This window comes from Candoia aspera, chromosome 4 (assembly GCF_035149785.1).
Source record: "Candoia aspera isolate rCanAsp1 chromosome 4, rCanAsp1.hap2, whole genome shotgun sequence".
Classification (NCBI taxonomy): domain Eukaryota; kingdom Metazoa; phylum Chordata; class Lepidosauria; order Squamata; family Boidae; genus Candoia; species Candoia aspera.
This window is the reverse complement of record NC_086156.1, coordinates 21,225,952-21,253,840: the sequence shown is the minus strand read 5'-3', so window position 1 is coordinate 21,253,840 and position 27,889 is coordinate 21,225,952. Positions and strand designations below refer to the sequence as shown.

At 39.6% G+C, this 27,889-nt stretch overlaps 1 protein-coding gene across 1 annotated transcript; it reads left to right on the top strand.

The window, feature by feature from the left end:
- Positions 1 to 649: 649 nt before the first annotated feature.
- On the top strand, positions 650 to 27,889 carry SLC39A12 (solute carrier family 39 member 12). The gene is given in 13 exon segments (XM_063302018.1): positions 650 to 712; positions 3,552 to 3,737; positions 10,472 to 10,641; positions 10,643 to 10,662; positions 13,278 to 13,453; positions 17,668 to 17,770; positions 17,773 to 17,840; positions 22,417 to 22,473; positions 24,003 to 24,033; positions 25,194 to 25,288; positions 25,290 to 25,352; positions 25,355 to 25,390; positions 27,761 to 27,889. Coding segments are annotated over 13 exon segments (1,197 nt in total).

Genomic DNA, 27,889 nt, shown 5'->3' with positions numbered 1-27,889 from the left:
CCCTACATTTAACCATCCCATGTGCTTTGCAATATCAACAGAGTCTTACCTTTCCATCCCCTTGTTTGGCAGGCACTACTAGCTGGTTCTACTTTTATAGTCTTGTAACATAGGCTTCTTACAAAAGAAAATCTACAGCCTCTTAAAGGAAACCAGATCTGCTGTTGTGTAAATTGCATATGAACAGCACCAAGAGGGATAGGCTTTCTATGAGATACCAGAGAGAATTTGGTTTTGTCTTCACACATTTTGCCAGCTCTACCTTTCCGAAACTAATATTTATCTATCTATCTATTTATTTAATTGATACACCACCCATCTCACTATAAAAGCAACTCTGGGAGGCTTACAAATGGAAAATCATAAAAAATCATTATAAAAATACAAAAAATACAACAAGGTAAAGGAGAAAAACTAAAAGGTGGAAAGAACGTCTTCAAGCCACCAACCACCCATAGGGCTGCCTACCACTCTTGGATCCCCAAGCTAAGTGGCAGAGCCAGGTCTTAACACTCTTCTGGAAGGCTTGAAGTGTGGGGGCCAACCTCACCTCAGGGGCCAAGATGTCCCACAGGGCGGGGGCAATGGCAGAATATGCTCTCCTCCTCGACCCTGCCTGTCAAAATTTTTATACAATGGGGTCCGTAACATGCCCTGCCAGATGAGTCGTTGTGGGACAGGTCGATGTGATTGGGACAAGACGGTTCCTCAGGTAACGTGGGCCCATGCCATGAAGGGCTTTAAACTCCTTTAAACCAACACCTTGAATTGGACACCTTTAAGCCGACACCTTGAATAACGAACACTTTGAATTGGACCCGGAAGCACATGGCACCCAATGCAGCTCATGCAGCAGAGGTGTTACACGTGCAAACCTAGAGGCACCCATAACTGCCCGCGCCACCACATTCTGTACCAGCTGCAGCTTCCGGATACTTTTCAAGGATGGCCCCATGTAGAGTGCATTGAAGTAGTCCATACAGGAGATGACCAGGGCATAAGTGACTGAGAGAAGGGCTTCCCAACCCAGGAAAGGGCACAACTGGTGCACAACACAAAGCTGACCAAAGGCCCTTCTAGCCACAATGGCCACCTGCTCCTCGAGCAGGAGTCATGAGTCCAGGAGGACCCCCAAATTGTGCACTGGGCCTGTCTGGGGCAGTGCAGCCCCATATGAGATGATGAGAAATATGAGTGGTACCAGATATCTTTGAGTAGTTGCACTTCAAAAATTTGTGATGCAGTTTTCTAAATAAAGATTCATATACAAAGAGTAGGTACATATAAAAACACAGTATACTCCAGAATGGTATTTACAAAAATATATGTATAAGGCAAACTTGTGAGTCAAAATGGCTAAATTAGAGGAAGTGCCTACAAATATATACATACACACACAGAGAGAGACATGCACGCACACATACACACTTTTATACAGTTTTTTAATGATAGAAAAAGTGAGAAACTGAAATTATGCAACTGACTGGCATATTCATAACAAAAGAATTGTGTTGCTGGATTGGTCCAAGCTCTGTCTTCGGTATTTGTTTCTCACATTGGCCTACAAGATATATACATTTGGGTATTTGGGCAAGCAGGAAGTGGAGACATACCTCTTCCCTGCCATGTTTTCCTACAACTGGTATTTGAAGGCATGCTGTCCTCAACCTGGACGTAAAGAGTCTTCAAGACTGATAGCCCTTGATAGACCTATCCTTTATGAATTTACCCCATCTCCTCTGAAAGTCTTCCAAGTTAATGGCCATCACCATGTGCTGCGATAATGAATTCCACAAGATAATTATGCATCATATGAAATATTTTCTTGTCTCTGTTCCAAATCTCCTTCCATTCAGCTTCAGTGGATGATTCCTGGCTCTGCTGTTTTGAAACAAGGACCACTCTAAGCTAAGGAGTCCTAATTTTTTTTCTCATAAGAAAGGTGTTTGAGATTCTAGACATTTTGGTTGCTCTCTTCTGCACTTTCCCCAGCTCTATTATATACCTTAATAAAAGTAGCAACCAGAACTGTACACAGCACTTCAGATGCAGATATACCTTAGATTTATATAATTTGCTGGCAGTTCTATTTTCAGGTTATTTATCTGTAGCATGGAATTGCTTTTTTTCATAGCTGCCACACACTGAGTTGACATCTTCATGAGCTGTCCACTATGATTCCAACATTGTTTTCCTGGATCATCAATGTATAGGGTTTTTTTCCCCCAACAAGCATCATTTTACATTAACTTAAATTAACTCGATTGATCATCTGGTAGTTTGTTTGTCTAGTTTAAAGACACTATTCTGGAGCTCTTCACAATCACTTGGATCTTGATGTCATTGGTGGAATCATTCATAAACATGAACTGCTCAATGCTTACCTCAGTCAAGATCAGTTCATCTATATTGTAGGCATCTGGATCAATTACAGGGATCGATCATCTATATTATTTCGGAACAAAAAAATGTCTTGCATGGTGCTGAAGGCCTTTTGCTAGAAATGCTGAGTAGTAAGTGGTATATGAAAGTACAATTAGAATAAACTGTATTTCTTTAAAATTAGCTTTACATTGGCACAACATTATTCTGACAAAAATACATATTGGAAGCATGCTTTTTCAGAATAATGAGAAAATAATTAACCTTAAGTAAAAGATAACATGAAAGTGTTTTAAATTTTAAAAGGATGACATGAAAGTGAAATTTGAAAGAGAGAGCTTATTTAGGTTGATTTGCCAATAATCAGTTAGTATCAGAACCTTGAATTCTAAGATGTGTGGTCCTGTTTCTGTCATATTCTACTCTAACATGTAATAGGAAGTCCTCAGATTTTCATGAAAAGGTTTCAAGAAGATGGTAGGAAGGAATGAGGAGAAAAGAAACTTTCTTTCCATGAAATGACCTGATTTTCCTGGGTATGGTGTTGCCCTGGCTGTCAAAGCCAAAATGATTTATATCGGCCTTCCCCACCTAAGGCAATGAATCCCAGAATCTACTACCACTAGCATTCCTAGTCATACCCATCCTGGCTGAAAACACTGCAAGCTGTACTCCTAATGTATCTGGAGGTTAGCAGGGTGAGGAAAGTGGGGGCTCCAGGATTAGCTAGTGGTGTTGCACTAGGCTGGAGAAGTGGTAAAATCTGCTCTAAACAATAAAATTTAACTAAGTAAAATTAATATTAATAATAATAAATCTCCTGAGTCAACCTGTTTTGATATAATGCTACAGAATTGTTCTACATACAAGTGACTTAGTTCTTCTTATTTCCCAGCAGTGATCTCCCCAATAGACCCGCCCTTCATTCAAAAAAGAAAGAAAAAAAAGGAAAAGAAAAGCTTGTACTGCAAATCAGCTTAGCCAACCAATTAGTCAATCCTTCCAGACAATCACTCTAATTAAGGTTTCTTCCTTCATATATGAATTCTTCAGGTTTCAAGTTTAAGCAGCAAACGTAAGGCACAATTCAACATTCACAGGAGAAATGCATTTTTTGACATCTTTGATTTGTATATTTAAGCCAACACTGCAGGAACTCAGGCTGACAGAGATGTGAAGGAGGAGAGCAACATGAAACCCACCAAAGCTATCTGAGGAATTTTCTACGTATGATTTCAGAGGGCAAAAACCAAACTGAGTATCGCCACAATCAACCAAGAGAAATAATCAGAATATTTCTGGAGAGAACTATGTGCCCACAAAGAATTTATGGGATGCAGGAGGACTGTAATCTGGTTAGTGACTCAAATGATTAATGGAAACTTATATGGATAATAACAAACCAGAAAAGTAACTTGGATAACTTTTCTCTACTGGATTTACAAAAGAGATCTAGTAAAGTTTTGAAGGACTTTGTGAGAAAGTATGAAGAAAAAAAGAAAAGAAATCAAGTTCTAAGACATTATTTGAGAGGACTAAAGACCAAGACTGTTAAAAGTAAAGGGAAGGAATATAAAGTTGGTTTATTTGATGAAGGTTAAAATAGATATGTTGCTATCTCTCGTAACCCTTAATGGACTTTTGCTGAACAAGACTGAACGACGAGGCTTTAAGATTTTCTTTATAGATAAAAGATGAGATGTGGGAAGAAGAGATCATTTGTTGCATTTTAAGAGAAGGTAGTAAGTTACTAAAATTATTTACACTTATAATGAAGGGGGAAGTTACTTCTTTGTATATCTGTCTTTTTTTCCTTCACTATATTCTTATTTTTTCTTTCTTTTCTATTTATCTTTCTATTCTTTTTTCCCTTTCTTTTCTTTTCTGCACTTTCTATTTTTTCTTTTTACTCTTTTCTTTTTTAGGTTTGTATTAGCTTTTATCTTTTTAATTGTAATAGTCAATAACATTATTATAAAAAAATAAAGGAAACTTGTAGGGATAATTTGGAAGGATGAAATTTTCCTTTTTGTGTATAAAGTGGATATCTTTGCTACCTCATGTTCCAAATGACTGGCAATGCATAAAATAGTCAGATTAAATGGATATAATTCATACAATCTTGCTTCAGAAGGTGTATTTTTGTCCATCTTTCCCATAACTGTTCATTAGTGTTTGGTTTCAGGAACCACATAGATAAGTGTCATGAAATAAGGTGAAGGTTGGATAATAAGCTGGATAATAAGGAACTGTGTAGGGGTAGGCAACATAATGCTCACAGGAGCAATGTGCCCCCAGATATTTTGCTTGGTGCTCATTTGGCACCTGTCTCACCCGATTTCTTTTTAAAGATTCCTTTAATTTTAAAAAATTAAAAGTGAGGTTATCATTCTGCAAAGCACACTATAATTTTTAGCATATATACTGTGTATGTATGTATGTATGTATGCATATATATATATATATATACACAGAGAGAGTGTATATTGCTTTTGGGACCCACATAATCCTACTGGGATGGTAGAGGGCACTATTTTGTCCTCTGGTAAGTAGATGTTTTATGACTGGCCATGTCCACCATGACATCTATTTTTTGTCAGACATTTGTGAATACTCTACAAATTTCAAGTGGGTCCCTTGAAAAAGGTTGCCTACCTGTGCTGCACACAAAGCTTAGTAAAGTCTCCCTGTTTTCAAAGTGAACAAAGCAGAATTATATGCACTGTTAATGGCAAGCTTATCTTTAGCTACTGTCCTAACAGTCAGGAATCACGCTGAGACGAGGAATAGGTCTCTAGTGTTTATTGCTGCTACATAAGACAGAAAATCCTAACAAACTGAAGAAGCGTGGGAAAAACCCAGACAGATAAACCCCAAAAGTCAAGGCGGGTCTGATCTGTGTCTCTTTGAATGGCTGCTTAACTCCTCAGTACTACGCATGCGTTTTCCCCCCTGGATAGGGGCCCCCTCCTGCTCACCATCAGTACTCATGACATCACCCTCCCCTCCAGATTCACATTCCATTTCAGCCCCCTCCTTTCCAGAGGTTTGATAAGAGTCTATGTCTCCTTCTAAGCTCCCATGGGAACTGGGCAACGATGGAAAGTCTTCAAAGGAAAACTCCTCCAAGGACGAATCAGTGCTGATCTCCAGGTCTGATAACTCTTCTGGCCCAGGTGGCTGCTGCTGGAAAATAGCTAGATAATTAGAAGAGTCGTCCCCCCTCCCCCCTGGGAAATGCAAGCCCGAGGTGGAGGGCTGCAGTTCCCCCCCCCCCTGTTACTGGTGTCAAGGCTTCAGGTGGGGGTGGAAACTGCAAACTTATGAACTCATCTGCTTGGGATTCCTCTGCTTGCTCAGCCAAGTGAGGAATCTCTGGTAGAGTGCGAGGCTTGGGTTTGTGAGGGAAAAGCTGATGGAATCGATGAACCAGCATTGGTGCATGCACATCTCTGGCATTCTCCCACGTGCGCTCTTCCTCAGGGTACCCTTTCCAGTGTATGAAATATTGGATGCCCCTTCCCCTCCTCCTAGAGTCCAGAATTTCCTCGACTTCGTATTCCTCCTCCCCCTCCACAATTACTGGGGGTGGGGGGGCAGTTTCGATCGTAAGGCACTTGGGGGAGGGTCCTTGGCTAGCAAGGCTCTGTGAAAGACTGGATGGATTTTCATGGATGCTGGCAGCTTTAAGCGATAAGCCACTGGATTTATCTGCTGTACCACAGTGAAAGGGCCCACAAACTTAGAGTCCAATTTCTTGGAGGGCCTGGTAGAGGGCAAAAACTTGGTAGAGAGCCACACTTTGTCTCCTACTGCAATCGCTGGCCCCTCTTGTCTGTGAGCATCTGCAGCTCTCTTGTAAGCACTCTTTGCCCTGTTCAGCTGCTCCTTTAACAACTCCTGTGCGACTTGTTGCTTTTTAAGAAAATCAGCCGCGGCTGGAACAGCTCCCTGCTGGAAAGAGGTGGGCAACACCCGAGGGTTAACCCCGTAGAGTGCTTGGAAAGGAGACATCTTGGTAGAGGACTGTACAGAATTATTATATGTAAATTCTGCCATGGGGAGTAGGGCTGGCCAATTGTCTTGCTGATAAGTGGTGTAACACCTGAGATACTGCTGTAACCATTGGTTAATTTTCTCAGCTTGCCCGTTACTAGCCAGATGATGTGATGATGATAGGTGGATCTGGACCCCTAATGACTGGAAAAGCGCCTTCCAGAACCTGGAGGTGAACTGAGGGCCTCTGTCACGTACCAAGTGATTTATCATGCCTCTGTACCTAAAAACATGGTCCATGAACAACTGCGCTGTGGCTTGCGTGGATGGGAGGCCCTTGCAAGGAATAAAATGTGCCATTTTAGTGAAAAGGTCCACCACCACTAGTATGGAAGTCAGCCCCTGGACCGGGGGTAAATCAGTGATGAAATCCATGGAGATTGTATCCCAAGGCTGACTGGGGGTGGGTAGGGGTTGCAAGAGTCCTGTGGGCTTCCCTGGGAGAGGCTTGGCTTGTCTACAGGTATGACAAGAAGCCACATAGCCCTTCATGTCTGCAGTCATCTTAGGCCACCAGTAGTCTCTCAGAGCTCTATGGAGAGTTTTGAAAACACCTCTGTGGCCTGCCATTTGATGGTCATGGCAAAGTCTCAGTACTTCTTCCCTCTATGAGGGGGGAATGTATAATCGCCCGCTATGCCAGAGGATTCCTGCCTCCACATTAAAGGGGGAGGCAGTGTCTTGCGGGTCCCTCTGGAGGTCATCCATCCTGGCCCTGGCATATGGGTCCTGTTGCTGCTGAGCTCTGACTCTTATAAATAGATCCTCTGCTTGTCTGCCTGCTGCTAAAATCTCTGTCTGGTTCCCCCTCATAGACTGCTGAAAGTTGTGAGGTTGTAATATAGTAGCCTGTACCTCCTGGTGAGTAGCGGGGGTTGCCTGAATGGATCGAGACAGGGCATCTGCCAAACAGTTCTGCACCCCAGGAACATAAGAAATAACAAAATTCAAACAGGAGAAAAACTGGCTCCATCTGATTTGGCGTGGGGTGAGGGATCTGGTGTTTTGTAGAAGCTGTAAATTCTTGTGATCGGTGCAAACTTTCACAGGAAAGGCTGCACCTTCTAGCCAGTGTCTCCACTCTTGGAATGCTGCTTTAATTGCTAGCAACTCCCTGTTAAAAACATCATAGTTTCTCTCTGCTGGTGAGAGCATGCGTGAAAAAAAGGCACAGGAAGTAATGTATTCTCGATTTTGTTTGTATATTGCAATAACACCGCCCCAGTGGCAATATCGGAAGCATCTGAATGCATTATGAATTGCTTCGTGGGATCAGGGTGCTTTAACAGTGGCTGGGATGCAGAGTTGCTTGAATTCTCGGAATGCTGCTTGCTCCCTCTCACCCCAAATGAATTTTGATCCTTTCTTCAAAAGCTGTGTGAGGGGTCTAGCCCTGTCACTAAAGTTTTTTATGAACCACCTGTAAAAATTGCAGAACCCTAGAAATCTTTGTACATCTTTCACATTTTGGGGGCGTTGCCAAGAGAGAATTGCCTGGACCTTAGAAGGATCCATGGATATGCCTTCTGTTGATACTTTATAGCCCAGGAAATGTAATTCAGTTAAATCGAAGGCACACTTCTCTAGCTTGGCGAACAGCTTGTTCTCTCTCAGTCTTTGTAAGACATTACATACATGGGTTACATGAGTTGTAGCATCCTCAGAGAAAATTAATATGTCATCTAGATAAATGACCAGATACTTATCTAGTAAATCAGAGAAAATTTGACTCATAAATCGGGAAAATATGGCTCCTGCATTAGACAAGCCAAAGGGCAAAACAAGGTACTCAGATTTACCAAACCTGGTGTCGAAGGCAGTCAGATATTCATGCCCCTCTTTCATACGGATCAGATTGTACGCATTCCTGAGGTCCAACCTAGTAAAAATGTGTGCTTTCTGTAAGCTATCCAGCAGATCAGATATTATCGGCAAGGGATAATTTCCTTTTTTTGTGAGTTTATTGAGGGAATTGAAATCGTGTACCACTCTCATGGGTGCCTCCTGGTTTGTCGGTGCCAACGGGTCAGGCTTCTTTGGTACGAAGAAGGTAGGAGCAGACGCTGGGGAAGTAGATGGTCGGATGAAACCCTTTTGAAGATTAGAATCCAAGTAATCCTTTAAGGTGGCTAGTTCTTTGGGGGACATGGGATATTGTTTCCTTGCTGGAATCTTGGCTCCTGGTATCAACTCAATGGTGCAATCACAGACCCAATGGGGGGGGGGGGTAGTGCTGTGGCCTCTTGTTCGCTGAAAACGTCTGCAAAATCTGCATACTTGGCTGGCATCTGGACCCCCCCTGCTTCCGTGACTGCGTTGGTTGCTGGAGAGAGGAGAGTGGTTTGAATCTTGTGGTGCTGGCATTCCTTAGCTGGGAAGGAGATTGCTCCCATAGTCCAGTTCAACAATGGGTTGTGGATCTTCAGCCAAAGTGTGCCCAGGACTATAGGCATATTAAGTGATGCCATAACATAAAGTTGGATCCACTCAGTGTGGTCTCCCTGCATCTATATCTGTCTATGCTAGGATGATTTATAAACTGAAATATTTGCCTTAAACATACTCTGTGGCCTGGGCATTCATTATTTATGGGCAATTTCAAACCTCCTGGGCCCTTATTTTGTCCTTCTGTATCTTGAAATAGAAGACTGACCTATGTATCTTTAGACGCATGCCTGCACTGGGGATGAGACTCACAGACTTGACCCAAGAGGAAGGTCCATTATCATGCCTGTGTGTACAGTCTTGCAACCAGAAAAGTGGTCAGATCTGGAAAAAGATTTTAGCTTAAAAAAGAAAAAAACAAAACAAACCTTCATTGGCATTTCTAGGTACTTTCATTGGATGGAAAAGTGAACTCAGTGAGAAATAGAAAAGTTCTGGATCCATCAGATCCAAATCTATCCATCCCAGAAATGCCTCATTTCAGGACCTTTATATGGCTACCTTGGGAGTTATGCTTCTAACTGGAACTCAGGGTAGATAGGACTCCATTAGCAAGGAGAATATCTGAAAGCCAGGTAAACATGACAATGAGGTAATATGCAAGTAAAGCTAGAGCATGTTCTTTTAGCTACCTGTCTCACAATTGAACACATTAAAATTATATTTACATAGGATAGCCTGTCTTAAACAAGTGTACAAGATACACGTGTACAAGTTGTGTCTATTGTTATGGCAACTTTAGGAGAGGTTGAAAAAACCAAGGAGGAATTGGTTAGTACTTGGATGGGAGACTCTTAGGAACTTCCAGGACAATAAATGGTGCACTGTTTTCATAAAGTTGCAAAAAAAAATGGCCACGTCTATGTAGTTACCAGGAGCCTTTTTTGACTCCTGGTTATTTAAGCTACCTCCTTTTGTCCTCACTGGGTTCAGTCCCCACAACACTCCCTTTGGGCAGTTAGTTTGCACTCCCACATTGGTCGGCTGGCGAGATGGCTGGTCAGTTCATGCAATGTTCTGAGCAGGGCAAAAATGCTTCCCAGGGTTTCTGGGGCTGAAGCTGGTTGATGTATAGAAGCACTCAGACAAACATGCAAGAACTAGGAATTAAATCTAGATCCTTATGAAGATTAGTCCAGTATTCATATACTGTATTGCACTCTGTATATCTTTCAACAAGGACAAATCACACAGAAGTGAAAACAGAACAAAGCAAAACACAACAGAGCACCCATTATGCTGCTGCTGTTTGACAAAGACTACGTACCAGCAGTTCTTTCATTTCTGCCCCAAGGACATTTTTAAGGAAATGATCAAGAGGTAGAGTTCAAGAGACAAGTTCATCGAAAGGCAAGTCCAAGCCTCAGTGTTGCTTTAGCTTGGCTTGCATTACACTGGACATGTCATATGGGGACATTCCTCCAACCCCAACTGCACTGTTGCTAACCTGGCATTATAGCACTATGTTATAATAATCCTTCTTTACATTCACACTGCATTGCACAAGGCTTCACTTTATATTTCCAGTTTCCTTATTTGTGCTGCAAGGCAATTATGTCTGTTAAATCCCATTTCCTTCTGTTTTCAGTTTGTTCTGGAGAAGGAAGCTTGCATACTGAACTGCAACGGTGCTGGTGAAAACAGTTTACCTCAGCTAACTGCTGCCTTTCTTACCTTAGGGCTGCAAGGAGTTTGTTTGGCTGCAGCATATTTACCCTCTCCAGAATTCCTTATGAAATATATTTTCATGCCTCTCAACAAATGAACTCCATGTGACAGGTACATTTTCAAATCCATCTCAAAAATTACTTTTCCTTTGGTTTTAAAATAATTAAAATCCCAAGGAATTTGTTGTACTAACTCAAAAAGTAGTTCTTCTTTACACTGCCACCTGATTCTCCTTAAGAAGTAGATAGTGGGTATACATGGTCTGAGAATGAAGACAAAGGTGAAGAGGGAAAAGTGAGGGAAGAAAGGAGAAATGGGGGAAGAAAGAAATGCAATAAATATTTTAGAAGTACAATAATGTAACTGAACGATACCACTGGAAAGTGGTGATTGAGTGATACCAACCTGATTAAAGTTATTTTGTAGGTTATCAAAATGATGGAATACTATTTCCAAGAAAATCTGTCAAGTGGGACTAAACCACCAGTTTTGGAATCAAGTACAATTTTTCTAACACAGGGACCCTATTACACATGTATAATTGATCCTATTGTGGATCTCCATGTCTGATCTGTATGCCTGATCTACAGTTTTTGGCTAGAGTGGGCAGTGTATTTTGGATCAACAGAACTGTCACCCCATAATGGCAATTTCTTGATATTTTCACAAATCCTACCACTGGAATAATCCCCACTATGCCATTTTGTTGTTGTTGATAAACAGGCAGTTAGCCAGATACATAGGTAGAATATTTCATATTCTTTTCTTAGATTGAATAACAATGAATAACAATCAGAAAAAAATACTTGAAATTGCATTTAAGTTGTATCTGCTCCATACAATGCAAATCTCCCTTAAATATATGTACATCTTATCAAACAAACCATTCCAACCATATTTGCAGAATGGGCTACCATAGCTGATAACTAGAACCATGCCCATTAACCAGTCACAGCCATACGTTGAAAAAAGATAAAGGCCCTTCTTGATCAAAGGCACTTAAGTCTAGAAACAGTGGTCTAAAGTCTATGGTTTGACTCATCTGGTACTGGAATATCTTAGCCTGAAGGTTGTTGGCTTGGTCATCTCTCAGAGGGAGAGCAAAACTGGATGACAAATTTTACTTTATTTTTTCAGATTTTCAAGGCTATTCTGATGAATCATGAGGCAGATGGGATGTAGGTGGCTTAAATTATCAGGGGCAATGAAGTTTTATTTCAGAGATTCAAACAGAGAAAGAGGGAGGGAGCAGCAGTGTTTTTTTAGCTGAGTATAGTCCCCCTGTTATATTCCCCTTCTGAATCTTAAGGAATGAGATTATCAATTCACAAGCTAAATTTATCTAACTATAGCTACTTATTTTATCTCTTAAAGTATAAGGGACAGCAGCAACAATATTTATGTATTTATTCATCACATTTATATAGCCACTCATCTCACATATGTGACTCTGGGCAGTATACAATAAAAACAAAACATTAAAACAAACATTAAAACTTATAATAAAAACATTAATATTAGTTTAAAAAGCCAAGCAAGTGGCTGGTATGAATGTGTTTGCTGCCACAGGTGTGTGTGTCTTTGTGTCTATTGTGTTTTTATAGTTTTTAATTCTGTAAGTTGCCCGGAATCACCATGTGTGAGTTGGGCGGCCTTATAAATCTGTTTAATAATAAATTAATTAATTAATTAATTTTAAAAAACTAGGAGAGAGCATCTTTAATATTACGTGCAATTAGCCATCTCATCAGTTCTCCATTTTCCCTGACATAGCCACATTTTAAGGGACTTCTGGAAGGTCGGGAGAGATGGGGCCAATCTCACCTTGTGGGGAATGATGTTCCACAGGGCAGGCACCATGGCAAAAAAGGCTCATCGCCCAGATCAGGAAAACATTTCCACAAGAAGACTGGGCCTACAGTTTTACAGGCTACTGTAACAGAATCTTTCCAGTCTGACTGAGTTTTCTCTTCCTTCATTCTTATACACCAGGGAGGAACCAGTCTGAGTGTCTTCCAAATACTTTCGTTTTCCCAAGCTAAAATCATGCTTCTGCACATTTTGTTTTTATAATGGTTTCTGAATAGTTTCTCCAAGGTCATCTCTATGATTCCCTAGAGTGGTTTACTAGGACCCTCAGGTCCCTCTCGCAAGAACTACTGAGTATCCTGTACCTGTGCACCTGTTTTTCCTACCTAAGGACCTTACATTTCTCACTACTGAGCTGCACAGTGTCAGATACAGCCAAATTTTCAAGTCTGATCAAGACCCTTTTGATTTTCAACTTATCTTGATGTATTAGCAATTTCACCCTGTTTTGTGCTGTCTGCAGATTTGATGACCACCCCTTCTATCCCCTTGTCTAAGTCATCTATAAAAAGGTTGAAGAGCCCTGGACCCAGGATGGAACCCCGGGGTACCCCAATGCATACCTCCCTCCATGCAGACATAGACATACAAGAGGGCCATCGCCAGAAGTCTAAACTGACTTGAAGGTACAATTTTTTCCCTCCATTGCTGCTGTGCCACTCCTGCTGATTGATATGTGGGCAGAAGCGACTTGGCTTCACACCTACCACTAGCCTCCTCATATCTCAGGCAGCACCTCCTTTATTGCCTGTACCCAGGGCAGACTGCCCCCTTACCCCCCTCCTTTGTATGCCACTGGAAATGGGTTCCATTCTTATGTTTTAATTTAGTAGATAAATCCTTTCTAACAAATCTAGCAATAAATCAACTCCTGAGCATGCTCCCGGCGGGAAAGAGTCGCAGCACCAATATCCAAGTTCAGCATGGCAAAGCAAGGAGAGATGCTGAGTATCAGAACATTCCAATTACAACAAGGCCAAAGAAGGGAAATGCCGCTGATAGATACCAGGAAGACACTGCTGACCGGCAGCAGGTAAGAAACCCCAGTGGAACAGACTGCTCGCCTCTAAGTTTTTGCTGTGTTTTGTTTTGTTTTTGTAGATGACAAATTTATTTTGAGATACAAATCCAGGATAGATCACTTTTAAATTTCATCCCAAAATATATAATAATAATAATAATAATAATAATAATAATAATAATAATAAATACAGCTTTTTAAATGAAGAGTATGAATAGAAGAACTGGTTGTAATATATCCTAAATAGCTAAAGAGGAATCAGTTGTCATTTGACTTATTTTGTTGGGATTAGCGCAGTCTGAATACATATACAAATATATGACAACTTCTACCACTTACTCCTTTAAGCAGCAACAATAGAACATATATGTAGAGTACAACATATGTATGCATTTATTTATATAAAGTTATATGCATAACTTTCCTCCTCATTTATGTTCACAAAATCACAACAACCCTGTGAAGGTAGCTGTAATGGTTGCCTATTCTGACAGACTCAGTCTCACAAGCAGGTGCTTAAGGAAAACTGGTTTATTGAAAGAATAGTGTGCAAATACAAAGAAAGCTGAGAATGAGCAAAAGCGCGCCAAATACAAACTAAAACCCCCTCGCTTCAAACCTGATCCCGCCCTTGCTCCCACTTAGCAACCACCCCCTCCCAGGTGTTGGCAACCGTCATACACATCGGCCTGAGAAAGTAACCTTGAACACAGGCAATAACCCAAACATACATTCCACAGTTACAGTGAGGAGATTGCAGCCTGGCACGGCTGGAAATCTCCACTCAGCAAACGTGAAACACGGATCAGGAAAGTGACATGCGAAACGTTACGATGTAGTCAGTACATTGGAACGATAAACATGACAGTAGCTTGAACTCAGAAATGGTGACTATCCCAAGGACACCCAGTGACTTTCATGGCTTGATGAGAAGTTGAATACCAATAAGACAATCTAATTCATTACTTTGGCCTATAATCATAAATAAATACATTGGGAAACTTGGATTCTAATTCACTGGCCGCGTAAGACGTATTACATGAAGCATCAGACTGAAAATGAATTTGGTCAATTGATTTAAGATTGTGGAAAGAAGAAAAAAGAAAAAAAGAAAAAAGAGAAGAGAAGAGAAGAGAATGGAAAAGGCAAAGCTAAATGGCTTTTTGAAGGATGGATAAATACAGAAAAGAGCTATGGTAAAAGCTTCTCTTTTTCTGATGAATGTTATTCCTATTTCTTAATTGCCTCATTAATTACACACATACTCCTTTGAGAAGTCTCTGATAAAAGTGAGATATTTTATGCCATAGCTAAATTCTTATGTTTTCACACTTATAAAAGAAAGCTATTGTTTTTAATTAGAGACAGATGGTGCTGATTTTTGCTACTGCTAATTAAATTAAGATATGAAACTTAATTTTCTCATATGAAATGCCAAACAAGTAGATATTTGATATTTAAGTAATCAGAGCTGTTCTATATCATGAGAACCACAATATTTATTACATAATTATTTTAATGCCTTGTTTTAATAATATCACGAAGTATTTTCAGGTATTTGACAAAGTAATATTATTAATAATAACAACGATAATAATTTTCTTGCAAAGAAAAAGCCAGTAGGATTTTAAAGGAAAAATACATATTATTAGATGTTCCAAAACACTGAACTCCTATAAACCACTTTCATTAAATCCTGTCCTCAAACAGTTCATACAGTTTCCCCTCACCAATAATAAATGGCCTATTTTCTGTCTGTTTACTGACTATCCTGAAGCAGAGTGGCTGTTACACAATGAAGACCTCACATATGAAGAGTCATCGTGTTTGCAAGATACAAAAAAAAAAAGAACAAAGGTTAGCAATAGGATAGTCACCAGACATGCAAGAAGAGCCCGTGCTGTTAAATTAGTCCAAGATCTGAGAGTTTATGAGATTTGGGGGTTATGTAGGTCATCACATAAGGCTACTTGTGATGAAAAGAGAAGAATGGATCTTTCATTGTCCTTGGAGAATCACAGGATATCCTGCTTCATTGCTACTGCTTGATCCATTCTCTTTTCTTCATTCTGTTAAGCATCCCTCTTACCAAGAATATTCTGTTAGATGTTTAGTCTTTTCATGAAAAATATTAAATGGAGGAGTTCCAGCAATGTGTCTTTTTCCAGTGGCAAAGTACTCATGTCTAGGAAATTAAGAATGTCATTTTCTAAAACTATCAATGTAACATTTCTTCTTAACACCCTGAGTTGTGGTGGGGGAATGTTCTTCATATCTTTCAATCCCAATGCCAATGTCTTTTAAAACACCACCACCACCACTTATGCCCATGATTGTTGCTTTCCAGTACTTCTCATATTTGGTAATTGTATATCGCCCAAGTTCTCATTCAGCATTAACCATAATATGGTTTATTTGCTTTCACCTTACCATTATGTGCAGATCTACTCCTTAGAGTTTTGTCAACCAACCATAATTTAAAATAAAAACAAGTCAATATAAATCCATGTTTTATGGACTGGCTTATTTCAACCAGCCAATATTAAACCCAACTTATAATTCTATTGTATCACTAAATCGTGGTTTGTAAAAATAGAAATGAGAATTACTGATTGCCTCAAAGAGAGACAAGAAGGAAAATGAGGAAAACTGACATTTATCATGACAATTGAACCAACTGGAAAACTTTGGAGAAGCAGTAGTTTCATAACCAAAGAGAAAACAGTATTAGTTCTTGACACTAAAGAAAAAATCCTGGGCACAATAGTTCTAGAAAGTTCTGCTTATCTTTAGTTATTAACGGTAATAGCACTGCTTCAGACTAAAGCTTGGATAGAAGATGCTCTTGTGCTACTGAAAGAGATAGCCATATCCATTCACCTCAGTTCGGTTTCTGACACAAATGAGAAAAAGTGTATGTCATACAGAAAAGTCCATTTAACTCTTAACTTCTATGCTTTCTTATTGCTCTTATACTTCTGTGCAAAACAAATCCTAATACCTTCTAGTGCTGCACTGTGAGACATGTTCTGCTGCTAGCTACATAATAGTGCATGAAATCACACAAATCGTTTCTTCTTTCATTCATGGGTCTTTGGATGTGTAATCAGAAGACTGTTACCTAGCAACCTGGCACCAAGCATTTAAAATGGAAAATCTACCTCTATGCACTGTTGATGTACACTTTCAATACCAGAATATGGCCACAAGTAAAGACAAAGAGCTGATACATTAGTCATTACACCCTACACTCAACATTTATGAACCCAGACCAGACGTTTTAGGATTGCAATTCCCTCGAGTGTTTTTTAAATGATGGTCTTCATTTTTAATTACACAACCAGGATATGTCCACATCAAACTATTTCTTGCAATATCCTTATACAACAATTCTATGAAGTAAGAAAGGGAAAATAATCCCAGAATACAGGAATAGAATTATCAGCTGTCTCTAATGGGATTTGATTTTATTCTCAATATCCAGAAAGGTGTCAAAAACATCCTTTTGTTTTGCATCTGGACTATGACTGCACAGAGATTCAACTACAGTGATACCCTGTAATATTTATTTATGGAGTCGGAATTGGATTTCAGTGGGGTTACTTCCAAAAAATGCAATATATTCAGTTGCCTTTAATACAACACACCAAATGTTTCCAAACTTTTTGGGTTAATGGATATATTTGAAACTTTGGGAACTTACTATGGACCCAGTTGCAAAAATGGTTGCCATGATGGCCATGGCCAGTCACAAAACACTAACCCTTTCCCTCCAGGGTGCTCACTGTCTCCTCAGTTCATCGCTGTCTTTTTAATATGCACGGCGGCACCCTTCCAAAGAAACACTGGACTGGAGGAATCCATCATTCCGTCTTCTGACTATAGTCTGGAATGCAAAATGATGCTTCAGGCTGAGATTTGGCTTTGCAGCATGTCCATTTCCTAATTGTATATTAAAAACGTCTTTTAAAAAATAAAATCAGTGGGCAGGAAAACACATTTATCCTAAGGGAGTGTCACTGGGCACAGCGAGACCCATAGGTTCTGTCTGGAGAACAAATACTGAACGGTAAGTCTTTCTGATGCTGATTCTACCGCTGATACGTTTAACAAGGCTGTGGACTCAATGATCTCATTTTGGGTAAGTTGTATTTGCTGCTAACAATAGCAGTTAGATGTTATAGCAGATCACAAAATAATTACCTACTTGTCTCACTCATCCTTAGGTTCTTGGTTTGCACATACATGATGCTCAAGACTCTGTTAAAGAGGAAGAGGCTGGTAAAGCCCATATCTGGAATAATAAATTCCAGATATGGAAGATGTTGGCTTTGGTGGAATTCATGGATTCTTTCTCACTGAAAAGGGATTTGTTCTTCCGGTGACACCTCATGAGCATGTAAGTTTTTAAAATATATATATTTGAATTAAAACTTTTTCTAACAAACGCAGGAAGAGAAACTCTGTTTAGTACAATTTGGATTAGGAGTTTATTTTCAGAGTTTTATTTTCTAATCATGCGATTATTTTTATTATTTTAATTCAGCAAACTATTTCAGCAAAAGTGTATGTATTTGAAATGACACTGCTGTAGAAATATAGACTGCAGTAGGTATGACACTGACAGCTAGACAAGTGCACCCATCAAAAACAATGCCCTTTGGATAGCTCCATTTCTCCATTGACTCCATGTGATGGTTGCCTTATTCCGAAAGAAACACAGACTCACCAGCCAGGGCTAAGGATTTCTGGTTTATTAGGAATAGAATGCATACACGGAAAAAGACGGGAATGAGCACATGGCGTGCGAGGTAGCTGGTAAATACCTGCGGTGCGGACCTGGTCCTACCCCACCCCCCATTGTCCCAAAGTCTTGCCCGTCGGTGATCCCGGAGTCTCGATGGGCGATCAGGGGCGATTCCGGAGTCTCGATGGGCGATCAGGGGGGATTGGCGCTGATTACCTCTGTCCTCTTCCTGTGTCCGGAGCAGGTGTGTCCCCTGTGGTAATGCAGAGATGTCAGGGAGATAGGATGATGGTTTCTCGGGTCAGGGCAAAGGAGTGGCTCCTTTGTCCTTGTATTGTCTTTCAGTGCTTAAGAGATTAGCACTGATTCTTTCCTTCCCCTTCCCCTTCCCCTTCCCCTTCGCCGGAAAGGCATGTTCCCTGTTGTGATGTATGTATACATCGCAACGGGGGACATGACACTCCAAGCCTCTAGATTGCATTAACATTAGGCAGTGGCTGCAGCCTTTATTAGAAGCTTTAGGAAAACCATTTGTTTTCTGTGATTTTTCATGAGATGTATTTTTACTACACTGCCAGTTATGGATTTTTTAATGGACATTAGGATTTGAGGTTGGACATTTTTATTATAATAGCTGGATTTTATTAATATTTGAAATATACAGATATCTACATTTGATTTCTGAAGCCACTTTTAAGGCAACCCATAAACTGCTTCACATACAAATGGGGTATTGTTTACAAAATATGCAGTATATCACTTACAATTAAAAAAAAGAAAACATTTTTTCAAAGAAGAGAGATAATACAGTCTGATATGCCAACCAAAATGAAGAGGAAAAGCAGAGCATCACTTACATGAAAAAATAAAGTCTAAAACTGGCAGGAAATTCTGGAAATTGTAGTGCAAACCTATCTGGAGGGCACTAGATTGGAGGTAAACTCCTTTTCTTGTTGTACATGTGGCAAGTTGTACTTTTTCCACCTGGTCTCTTTCCATAGTCTAATGAAGGACTATGGGATGTGAATCATGTTGATCTTCATCACCTTAGCAAGAAACCTTGTCACATTCTATAGTCATACAACTCAGGTCAATAGTTAACAACATGAAGGTAATGGAAGTCATAGAATACCTACCCAGCAGAAACTATGAGCTGCCAGATGGTTCTGGCAGGTAGAATATTACAATTCCCCATTCGGGCTGCTGCATTTTCTAAAATTATCTCTTCTTATACCCTGGCATGAGTATGGCATTGCTGCATATGTGGAGTTCTTGGTCCTCTCTGAGCTGAGTTCATTGCTTGAAGATGTTTCATTACCCAACTAGGTGACATCAGGTTACAACATCATCACCCGCACTGATGATGGTACCTAGTTGGACAATGGAATGTCTGCAAGCAAACAGCCAAGCTCAGAGAGCACCAAGGACTCCACAGTTCAACCCCGAGCTACAGATATTCTCTTCTATTGGATTGCTGAATATAATGTAGCAGCATAAAACAACATGCATTATTAACTCTTGAATGGTAGAATTTTACCTCTACCAGCTAACATTTTATGGAAAAAGTTAATCTTGGCTTGAAATAACAACACAATTAAATCATTTGCTTACAATGCACCAGCAGAGGGAAAGCCTCAAAAAGAGGGGTGATAGTCAGCAGTTAAAAATGATATATAATAATGTGTTATTCGATCCAAAATGGAATTAACACTAAATGTAACTTTCTCAATCAGCTTGGTATTAGGGTATTAGCACTAGATTATGAAATTTGCCACAAAGCTTTGCATCCAATGGCAGCTTCATTTATCCAGGCATTGTATTATTTTGTCCATAGTAGGTGGCAGCACCTAGCCAACCTTTCCTAATTGCACAAAAACTGTGTTGAATTTACTTTTTACTTGGTGGGGAGACCACTAGGAAACCCCAGAATGGGAAACTAAAAAAAAGAAAATCCTGAAAAAAAGCAGTGGGAAACCACTTCTAGATTATTACTGTGTGATCATGTAGCCAGATTTTACCATTATTTTGCCTTTTGCCTTGAAACAGAGACATTGAGAATTTGTTCAATTGCAAGACCTGTCATTACTTTGATCACCAGGAAAATTCTCTCATGAGATAGTCAGGAGCGAACTTGCTAACCCAACTGCGTCATTTCAGAAAGTGAAATGCAGAAGTTCCTGTTGGCTGTTTCCACTTTTTGTTTTGTTTGGATTTGCTTTTTCACCTGAATTTTGTCCATATATATCTTTTAAAAGCAAAAGTCACTACATGGCCATTTTGAAATGAAAAGGCAGACATAAAAGGCCAGATCATAATGCAGCCTTCCTCAATCTGAGTATTTCCAAGTACATGGGTTTAAAGTTCCAGAATTCCCTATTCAGTATGATTATAGCTTAGAATTCTGGGAGTTGAAGTCCATACACCTGGAAGGCCTTAGTCCTCAGTTCACATTAATAGGAATGGTTTAGAGAAAAGTTTTTCAGGACTAGGGCCCCAGTGAGGATTTAGGAGGTCTGAGGAAGATTTGTTATGTGGGAGCGTCTTTACTGTTCCATACAACCAATTCATTTATGTACTTCAGCAGATTACAAGTAAGCATAGATGGCAATGAACTTACCTGTACTTGCCAACAAGACATCTTTATGTTGCTCCTTGGACATCTTATGTTTCCATGCCACAACCATTTGCCTTTTCAGAGATCTGAACTGCCAGGAATGCAATGGAGAGAGTATCCATGATTGCCCTAAACCCAAGAAACTTAACTCTTCAGTAAAGTTGACACATGTATGCAAACATGATCACACATGCATCATGTGAGACAGCAGAGGCATTTGCAGGGTGGATACATGATACAAGCTCCACTCATTTTGTACGTGAGTGTGACATCTGCCTTGAAGTTTCAGTACTTAAAGCCACTTACACTTTTCTCTTAAGCTTCTTAACTACCATTTTGCTGAATGTCTATGCAAAATATTTCTTCTTGCTTTCAAGCCTGTAGAGTCATCAACAACACTGTCATAATTTATTTGCTTTGCAGGTTTGTTCTCTACTGAGAGGAGGATGAAATGGTTCAGTTTATTCTCCCCTGTCACAACTGCAAGCAGTTCTTAATAATCTTAAGGTTATTAAAATTGCATTCCCATATGTAACAGTTATCAGTAAGGTGATGAGCATTTTTACGCAAATGCATATTTGAGGAACACAGAAACTCAAGTGTTTCCCTAGAGATGTACTATCTTATCTGAATTTATAAAGGAAAAATTGCAACTCTGCCTTTTTAAAAATTCTATGGGTAAAAAGTAGACAGGGTCTTCTCAAATTTTTGCAACCTTCTTAATCTGGTGGGTTGATAAAAGAAAACAAGCTTGAGAGTTCCTCCATGATTCCGTCTAGATTTTGTGATCTGAGAGGAATGTATCCATGGCTATGATGAACTCTTCATCCCTAAATGTATTCTCAAGGGAAAAGTATATATAGTCTGTTCTGGCTGGTTTATTATGGATGAATGTCCTCCTTTGGATTCATCAGCATAATTTTTTGAATTCATTAATGAAGACTTAGTTCCTCAGCAATGATCTTAGCTTCCGTGAATAGTCTTGGCCAGGAATAATTCAACTGCTGAGTTATTCCAAGGCGTTCTTCATGTCATACACTTCTTTTCTGGAGAGTTCCAGATACCAATATCACTATCTTCTACCATAAAATTTTATAAAGGATGAACTCAGAGAATTGCAATTACTTGATATTGGAAACTTCAACCTAAGTTTCTGCTGCCTAGCAAAATTCTTCTCAATTCTGGAAAAAAGAAAGAAAGAATGTAGCTCTCCATTATAATTTTTCACATGGGGTAAGTAGCATCAATTCTAGGGCTCCATGTAATTATGGAAAGAGAGATTTGCAGTTTCTTCAAAAATTACCCACCTTGCAGGACTGCATTAAGATTCATTATATTGTTTCTGTACATTCCCAAAATATGTTTTGACTTCAGGATTCTAGATGACATGAATACCACACAGATTTAAACAGATGTCATACAGCATGAAAACAAGGATTTTCAGCTTGTATCTTGTTTTCTTGATCAGCTTGTATCAGCTTGTTTTCATATCCTGGTATTTCCCAAACTTATTTGAAGCATTATTATAGCCTTGGCCCTTCCAGGTCTTCCACTCTATCTATCTAGCATTCATTTTTGTTCTGTTCTGTAATGTCTTCTTTGTTTTTATTTCAGGAAGTTCTTCATTTTATGGAAGTGTTCCTGATCAACCCTTTTCCTGCTGTTCTCATGGTATATTATTTCAAGACAAATGTCAAGTGTTCAGTATGAGAGCAATCAGGTGGCTTACCTACAGTGTGTGTGGTGTGTGTGTGTCCTAGATTGTCAGATGTGCTTCTTTCTTTTCCACAAGGAGAAGGGAAACTAGCCAGGTTGTGAAGGACTGTGGCTGCCTATTTTCTCTTGCCCATGACAGCAGGGAAGCAGGTTCCAGGCAGTTCCTGTCTCAGCTGATATTATTCAAACAAGCTTTTGAGGTCATATCCCAGAGATGCCATGGAAGGATCAGGATAGTAACACCTCTGGCTCTGCAGCTCTGCACCTCAGCGATTCCTGCTTCTTTCCATGAGTCCATCTGCCCTTCAGGACTTGCATTGTCCAGAAGCTCTTCACCCTTGCCCATCTCCAGGCAATCCTCTTAGCTCATTCTGGCAACTTTCCCAGGTGCCTTGCTTCACACAACCCCAATGTTCCCTGGGACATAACAAGTCATAAGCTGAGGGGAGGACCAGGGCAAGGGAGCAAGCTTTCTTTGTGAGACCGCTCTGGGTGCCTTGTATAAAAGGCCTTTTCCTATTTGCATATAATCTTTTATCTCTTTTTTTATCTCTATCACAGTGTTTTTCAACCTTGGCCACTTTAAGATGTGTGGACTTCAGTGCTGGCTGGGGAATTCTGGGAGTTGAAGCCCACACATCTTAAAGTGGCCAAGGTTGAAAAGCATTGCAGTATCATCTATAGTAGAAAAAATCTTCACAGCAAAGCAACAAGAGATTGGTGAAATTATATGAATCCAAACCATCTAGTTGGAACTAGCAGAGACACCTGGTTAAATAAACAATTAGTTAGCATTTTACTTTGCATTTTAGAGTTAAAGCTTTAGCACCAATGGAGCAGAAAGGAATGATTTACACTGAATAAACAGATAAAAAATAAATAGCTCAGTTCATAACAAATCTCTAAAAAAGATGATGTATAAATAGAAGATGTATAAATATAATGATTGAACCTAACCATGCCTTTTAATTTATATAATTTCATGCAATGCCTAAGGATATTTATGTATTTGTGTGTGTTGTATGTATATGTAATGGGGTGTGTGTGTGCGCACACACGTGCACGCGCCATCCAGAGGCAAAAGGGAAAAAAAATCTGCTTGCTTACTCGTTCCTTGGTGTCTGCCAAGCTGTCTGGCCCTAATTTTATTCTTTAGTTTCTTTAAATTAAAACAAATGAGACACTAGCATGCAAAGCAAAACATCAGCTTCAAGCATAACCTATGTTTCTTGTAATGTAATTGGAAATATATAGTATGGTGGGTGGGTATGGTCCAGCTTGTCTGGCTTTTAGTATATGAGTGTTTTATAATTGTCCAGGCCAGAATGGCATCCATTTTATTAGCATGCCTAAAACATATTCCCAAAATTCCAGATATGTCCACTGTCACCAAAAGATTGAGGATCCCTACAGTGGCCCTTGGTTGAGCTATCCAGAATCTACAGACCCAAATGTTTTTATGCCACCCCCTTTCTTTTTCTTAGTTGCCCCTGAATGTCAAGTCCCACATGGCTGGTAAATCAAGGAAGCAAAGCCATGTGGATTTCAGAAAGGCATCTAATGTTAGCCTGAGGTAAAAATGGAATTTTGAAAACTGTAAGAGTAAATTCCCAGGCAGGGAATTATAATGGATTACTTATACTGAAATGCTTATTTCTCACAGCTCTCACATCTGGGCTGTGTTGTCTCATCCCACCTAAACAACAACAACTCCTCCTCCTCCTCCTCCTCCTCCTCCTCCTCCTCCTCCTCCTCCTCCTCCTCGTATCAATTCAGTGATAAAGCCACTCCTCAGACAGCCTCCTGTTGTATATCTGCTTCTTCCTCACCTCACCTCCCTGAATTTGCTAGTCATTTCTGCCATTTTTATTTTTTCCCTCACTCCTGCTTTTTCCCTGCTCAATAGATAACCACTGGCAGCAAGCCTTATTTCCCTCCAGGATTTCAAATGGTGACTGAGACAGTGGGAAAGCCTCTCCTGCCACTTTTTGTGGTGAGAGGAAGATGGTGTCTGAACTTGTGAGGGCTTACAAATGGCTGGAGAATGAGGACCAGTTGCTGATCCCACTCCCTGGCCAGTTCATCCTCCGTATCTCCAGTTGGGAGATCTGAAGGAGAATTTTACTCATATGTGCTTGAACATAAGCATAGCCCTCCATGTGATCCTGGATCCCAGACCTTGCAAAAAGCTTATGGAAGTCTTAGAAACTAGACTTGCATATTCAGGACTTGTCTTCTCTCCATTTTAAAATCATAACATGTTCCAGTGAATGCCTGAAGATTTTTCCTGCTAAGCTTGGAAGCCAGTGTGTCTCCCATCCTATACTTCAACTTTCACATTCAGCACTCCATGATAACAAAAGGAGAAATATTGGTTGCTATCTTGTAGAATCTATCAGAAACTAAAAATGAGTAAAATCTACGGGTGTTCTGCTATCAGACAATGTAGAATGCCTGGGATCCAACATTAGAAAAACCACTTGAATGCACATTCACTTTACAATTCCTTCTTTTCCACTTGCTTGTCTTCATATTAGTTAGAAAGCAACATCACTTATGGAATTTATATTTGACAAAAGGAACATTTTGCTTACTTACAACTAGTAGTGTGAAATGGTAGTCATACTTTAATATCCAATGAATATTTCATGTATCTCTTTCCTCCTTTTCCTCAGGAGATTTTGTGGTACTGTTAAGTACAGGGCTTTTTTCAAAGACTGTCATTTTAATGAACTTCATAAGTGCCCTGACAGCTTTCATAGACCTGTATTATCTGTCGTTCAATATCAGCAGATCCTTCCATTAAAAACTGGGTATTTACTGTCACTGTGGGAAAAAAAAATTGTATTTTTCATTAGTGGAAATGAGTCTTGTCTCATGCCCTTTAACCTTTTAAAGAACTTTGTCAGAAGTTCAGTGCTGATTATATTAACAGATCAAATTAACAGATTGCAATCTATCTACTAAGTGGCAAAATTGATAGCCATTAAAATAAAAAGTGGCCTCTTCCCCTTTTTCTCTATCTCTCCCACTTCCTTGTCCCATCTAGTGTCCAATTCAACAATATAATTAGAACTATTATATAGTTCTATACAATATAATCAGAATATTAGTACTGCATGATTTTGTCTGCTCAAATAGTTTCATAATTGATAGATCACCCTGACACTGATGGATCTAAGATCAGGTTCCAGGCTATGAACCTAATCTTTTAGTACAGCCATCTAATCTGGCATCATCTAGATGTATTGACCTACAATCAAGCTGTTAAGGAATGATGGGAATTGTTCAATGCATCTAGATGTATCAGGCTTTTAGGGGAAGAATAGTCTTCTCCACAATAGAATAAGCATTCCTTAATCTAGGGCAACCTGGAAATACCCTTTGGTGGCCCTTGGAAGCCCTCTGACCCTGGCTGCTGAAAACTGAGGGTCAATTTCCTGGGTTTTATTATTATTATTATTTTTAAATGGGGAAGAAATGAAAACTATGCTGTTTTTAAGCCTTAAAAAAGGAGTATACCTGGGTTTTTTTTTAAAATATCCTCAACATTTTCCCTTCCTTAACCTACTCCTGCCCTAGCTACTTTGTGGCCTCCACTCCCAAAAATGTTAAGTGTGGCCCTTAGCCACAAAAATCTTGCACCCTTGCTTTAAGCAAACTGACTCGCTACCCACAAAATTAATCATGGCTTGTTGAAAAAGCCCAGCAGCTGCAATTGTAGAGCACACCAAGCCAAAACCAAGGAAATAGTGTTATAATTTATGCAGTGTGGTTCTCTACCTGCTCTCAATGTTTGGTTTGAGCCTGATCTATTCATACCATACTAGTTGCAAATAATAGTGAAAAATATAAGAACATTAGCTAGACTATTAATAACCAGACATTTTCTTTGTTTTAATAATCTCAGTTTCAAGTGAGATATTTTTTAGCCTAAAGTGACTAAGGCACTGCCATATGGTTACTGCTATTGATTTTCTTTTTCTTTTTCCTTATTTCTGTCTTTCCCCCTCCCACCCAGGCACTGGTACTCTTGTGTAGGCTTCCTCTTATGCAAAATTTAATTTTCAGCCGAAAAAATGTGAAAATGTATTGAGCACTGGAGTCCTACAGCTGCTTTTCTTTCCTAGGTTAAGGTGGACAGTCTATGTGTGCTTTTTATAGAGTGCTAATTTTTCTGCAAGCTGGCACTTTCCAATGTATTGGACTACAACTTCCATAACATCCAGTGCTGGCTGGCACATATGGGATTTGATTTGGAAGGAGACATATCAGAGAAGGCTGGTATAGCACGTACTTTAAGCCTAAAATAAAGGATTTGGGAGTTATTAAGAGAGTTAGTTATATACCTGTACTGTTGCCTCTTAATCCATAAATTAGACCAGTGTTTCTCAACCTCAGCAACTTCAAGCTGTGTGGACTTCAACCCCCAGAATTCCCCACCCAGCAAGCTGGCTGGGGAATTCTGGAAGTTGAAGTCCACACAGCTTAAGGTTGCTGAGATTGAGAAACACTGAATTAGACAATAATACTTTACATTTTAGACTGAAGTGGAACTTTTGCTTGCCATGTGGAGATTCAACTGGAGATGCACAGTACAGAACCTAGAATCTTCTGCATGCATTTTTTATTTTGACTTTGAGCTACAGCTCCTTTTACATGTGCCAGAGCCAGTAGCCTCCCCACCCCACCCCAGTAATCCCAGTAATGGGAACTGGTAACCTAACAAAAGGAAAAGCTTCATTCTCCAAAGAGAGTCACATAGCAGTGGGAGGAGTGACAGAACGGAAAGCTCAGTAAATCTTAGAATACAAACATCCTGTTAAAATATAGTACTTGTAAACGTATTTATTTATTTATTTATTTAAAAAACTGAATAACTCTCCACTGGTAACCCGGTAATCCACTGAATGTGTACAATTATAGTGCTGGCACAAAATGTTCAACTACGATTATTCCCCAAAGCAGGAAGGGAATCATCAGATATGTTACTTGGCATAAGTCCTTTCAAAATATTGCAAATGTAAACTTCATGTCACTTTCTATATGGATGGCATAAAAGCGGAAATCCCAAGATGGTGATTTTCATTTGACAAGGTCCACCCGTGCTGAAGATTGTTTCCCCTATTTAAAGAAACCATGGGTATAAAGTTTTTACTAATGAAGTTTGTCATGTTTCCCATAAGGCTTCTTTTTCCCAGAGATTAATATATTTGGCTCTCATGTCTTATTCTTTTTTTAGCTTCCTGAAATGACTCATATTCAGACACAGCGACCCTGGTTGATGTTTCTTCTACAGAACCTTGAATTGTCATTAGGGTGGCTTTGCCTCTCACTACTGGCTATATATAAATAGAAGATCAGAATATAA